This window comes from Echinops telfairi, unplaced genomic scaffold (genome assembly GCF_000313985.2).
Source record: "Echinops telfairi isolate 266 unplaced genomic scaffold, ASM31398v2 ScPeMD7_4225;HRSCAF=4972, whole genome shotgun sequence".
Lineage (NCBI taxonomy): Eukaryota > Metazoa > Chordata > Mammalia > Afrosoricida > Tenrecidae > Echinops > Echinops telfairi.
The window spans coordinates 4,626,957-4,630,323 of NW_022108124.1; the positions used below are offsets into that span (position 1 = coordinate 4,626,957).

The 3,367-nt window shown below is 37.7% G+C and overlaps 1 protein-coding gene across 3 annotated transcripts in view; it reads right to left on the reverse strand.

The window, feature by feature from the left end:
* PIK3CA (phosphatidylinositol-4,5-bisphosphate 3-kinase catalytic subunit alpha) overlaps positions 1–3,367 on the reverse strand; it is an 82,227-nt gene that overhangs the window by 39,691 nt on the left and 39,169 nt on the right. For 2 of the 3 annotated variants that reach the window (XR_006680535.1, XM_004708597.4), the window contains exons 2-3: positions 1,539–1,968; positions 674–883 (exon numbers count right to left, since the gene is read on the reverse strand). Coding sequence is in view for 2 of the 3 variants with exons in the window: in XM_004708597.4 (XP_004708654.1) it covers positions 674–883; positions 1,539–1,890 (562 nt within the window). In the remaining variant the exon portion in view is untranslated. Of the gene's footprint in view, positions 1–673; positions 884–1,538; positions 1,969–2,330; positions 2,348–3,367 lie in introns of those variants that run through there. The other variant, XM_045295032.1, reaches the window with a different exon arrangement.

The following is a 3,367-nucleotide window of genomic DNA, read 5'->3' on the forward strand; positions in this document are numbered from 1 at the left end:
ATAAACTATCAAGGGCTCATGAGGGAGGGGGGAGCGGGGAGGGAGGGGAAAAATGAGGACCTAATGTCGGGGGTTTAAGTGGAGAGAAAATGTTTGGAGAATGATGTACAAATGTGCTTTACACAATTGATGTGTGTATGGATTGCGATAACAGTTGTATGAGTCCCTAATAAAATGTGTTTTTTTTAAAAAAGAATGTATACCACTTCCCTCAAATTCATAAAATGTTTCAATTAAAATATTTTTTTCTTTTAAAGGAGAATATTTCCTAAGAGGGACAAAGACAACAAACACAAAGTCAAAGACACATCATCCAGATGAGGGAGGCCATCAACATGAGGTTAAAATGTCATCCCTCAATTTATTTTTGTTTTTATTTATGAAATAATAATCCATTCTACACCGGTTGGTATCCTAGAAAAGTCAGCTCTTTAGTTTTAGTCTAAGATAACAATTCACCAAGTGACCAGTACTGTGTGCACAAAGCTCATTCAGTCAGTATTGCTGAATGCAAGCTACGCACTTGGTGCTGAACTCTATCTTGTCAGCATAAATTGTCCCTGCCATTAAGAAGCTTACTACTTCCCAGGGAAATAGTATGTGTACAGGAATACAGGCACAGGAAGAATTTTCATTGCTGTAACCTATTGTAGTAGATTGACCATTTTCTTACCTTTGTCTAATTTATTATATATGTGTTTTGGCAATTCTGGTGAAGATTCTACATTTGGAGGATAGACATACATTGCTCTACTATGAGGAGAATTAAGATCTCGAAGATCCACAGCTTCTTTACAAACATTCAGAATATTTCTCCGGAAGTCCTGTACTTCTGGATCTTTAACCATGTCAAATTCACACACTGGCATGCCAATGGCAAAACCTTAAAAAAATATATACATATGAAGAATACAATAGTCTATTAAATACACTCCATGAACATGTTTCTTATAAATTATAAATTTGATAGAATTGGGAGGATATAACAGAATAAAAAGTTTCTGCACGTTAATAAAAATATATGTACTGATGACCACATAGTAAGAGTTGACAAGGACCCACATGTTTAAACCAGAACATGTTCTGAAGCTGCCTAAGGCAGCCAATATTATATATAGCAATTATATTTTAAAGAATAAACGTGTGATACAACATATTTAAGTCATCCTTATAAATGCTACTTCTTCCATTCAAGTACTAACCAGGCCCGACCCTGCTTAGCTTCCGAGATCACACACATTCAGGGTGGTATGGTCGTAGCCTAAATGACTTCTTAAAGAAAACCTTATAGAACAATATGAAAGTGTCAGCAAAACCTTTACAGAATAATCTGATAATAATAGCTTAAGCTTTATAGAATAATATGAAGGTGTTAGCCTAGAGGATAACAATTTGTATCAAAGCTTTTTTAAAAAGAAAGTTTGCGAACAGCACAAAAATGGTTTGGTAATAAGACTAACAGTGAAGCTCCATATTTGTCTCCTTTTAAATAGAATTTCAAATAGGACAATGCCAATTAGATGAAAATCATATCATACCAATTTCTCGATTGAGGATCTTTTCTTCACGGTTTCCTACGGGTTCAATTACTTTTAAAAAGGGTTGAAAAAGCCGAAGGTCACAAAGTCGTCTTGTTTCATCAAAAAATTCTTCCCTTTCTGCTTCTTGGGTAACACTTACGAAAATGTAAGAAGATTCATCCTGAAGAAGTTGATGGAGAGGATATTTTCTTGCTTCTTTAAATAGTTCATGCTTTATAGTTATTAATGTAGCCTCACGGAGGCATTCTAAAGTCACTATCATTCCATTTGGTAGTAAACATTCTACTAAGATTCTTGGGGGCATCAAGTGGATGCCCCACAGCTCTCCTGATGATGGCCTGGGAGGCATTGTTCTTCTGATTGTGTACAGTGTGACACATACAACTACTTCAGGGAATTAGCTGTGTGGCTGCCCCAAAGCAGAAACCTAAATCAAAGAAGGAAAGTATTTGTTAAAGGAGACACGACTCTTAAGACATTTATGGCATTGCTAAAACATTCTTTTCCTGTAGCTTGAGTTGATTAAGTTAAGGAGTCATAAATTCATACTGTTGCCCCAAATTAATCTATTAAAAATTCATTCTGAAGGGGAAACTAGAAAAACTGCTTGTTTTAATTAAATTTAATAAAGTTCACTTAATTGTATTAATAATAAAAGCCATTATATATGAATAGGCCTTCCAAGTCAGGTTACACATCAAGACAGATCCAAGGCTATGTGATGAATGAAAGCTAAGTTTTAATTCAAACCAACCTTCCCACCATGTATCACCTTTATCATTCTCTTACATTTTTGGAGGAACAGAATTAAAGTTCTAGAGCAGTGGTTCTCGACTTTCCTAATGCCGCAACCCTTTAATATAGTTCCTCATGTTGTGGTGATTCCAACCATAAAATTTTCATTGCTACTTCATAACTGTAATTTTGCTATTGTTGAGTCGGGCGACCCCTGTGAAAGGGTCGTTCGACCCCCAAAGGGGTCGCGACCCACAGGTTGAGAACTGCTGTTCTAGAGGCTCTTTGAGATCATGAGGTCCCTTGAAGAATAAAGTAAAGCTTAAAGAAGTCAGACCTGCCTCCCAGACTTTTGTCTACCATATGATACTGAGAAATGTCATTGCTTAGTTGTTTTTCTTTTGTAAATTGATCTTTATAATTCCTCTCTCCCACAGCCATATATATCCAGGTGATATCTCAGACTATTCTGTCTTAGAAAATGGTTTAGGTATATATATTCACAATTACATAAAGCATCAATACATTTTTTTTTAAAAAGCCTGGTGATAAATTTGAAGTGACCTATCCACTTTCTCAATAACCCAGCACTAATACTTCTGATTGCAACTAATGGTTCTATACACAAATGGGACCCACAGCTCTGTCAGTGTAATGCCCCCAACCAATTCAGTCAATCACTTGTCAATACCTGGAACTAGTAAGTACTATTGTAAATTAAAGATTGTACTGCTATGAGGTCAGCAGTTTGAAACCACCAGTTGCTCATTGGGAGAAAGATGAGACTTTCTATTCCCATTAAGAGTTACAGTCTCGAGGTCTGGGGAGCTGGCCCCAGTCCCAAATACGAAGTGGATGCCTGCCCCTCCCCCAGAAGTTATTTCAAAGGATGGCACTGAATCCGCAGCTCCGGGAGAAGGATATATCTGATCAGGGCACACAGGAGCAGATGACAGGGGAAGAGGAGAGACTGGAGCACATCCTGACCCACCAGGCCTTGAGGACGATGACCCCAAATAGAGCAGCCAGTCCACAGAGAGGACCACATGGCCAGCCCCACTATGAGACATGATGCCCTCACTGACCCATGG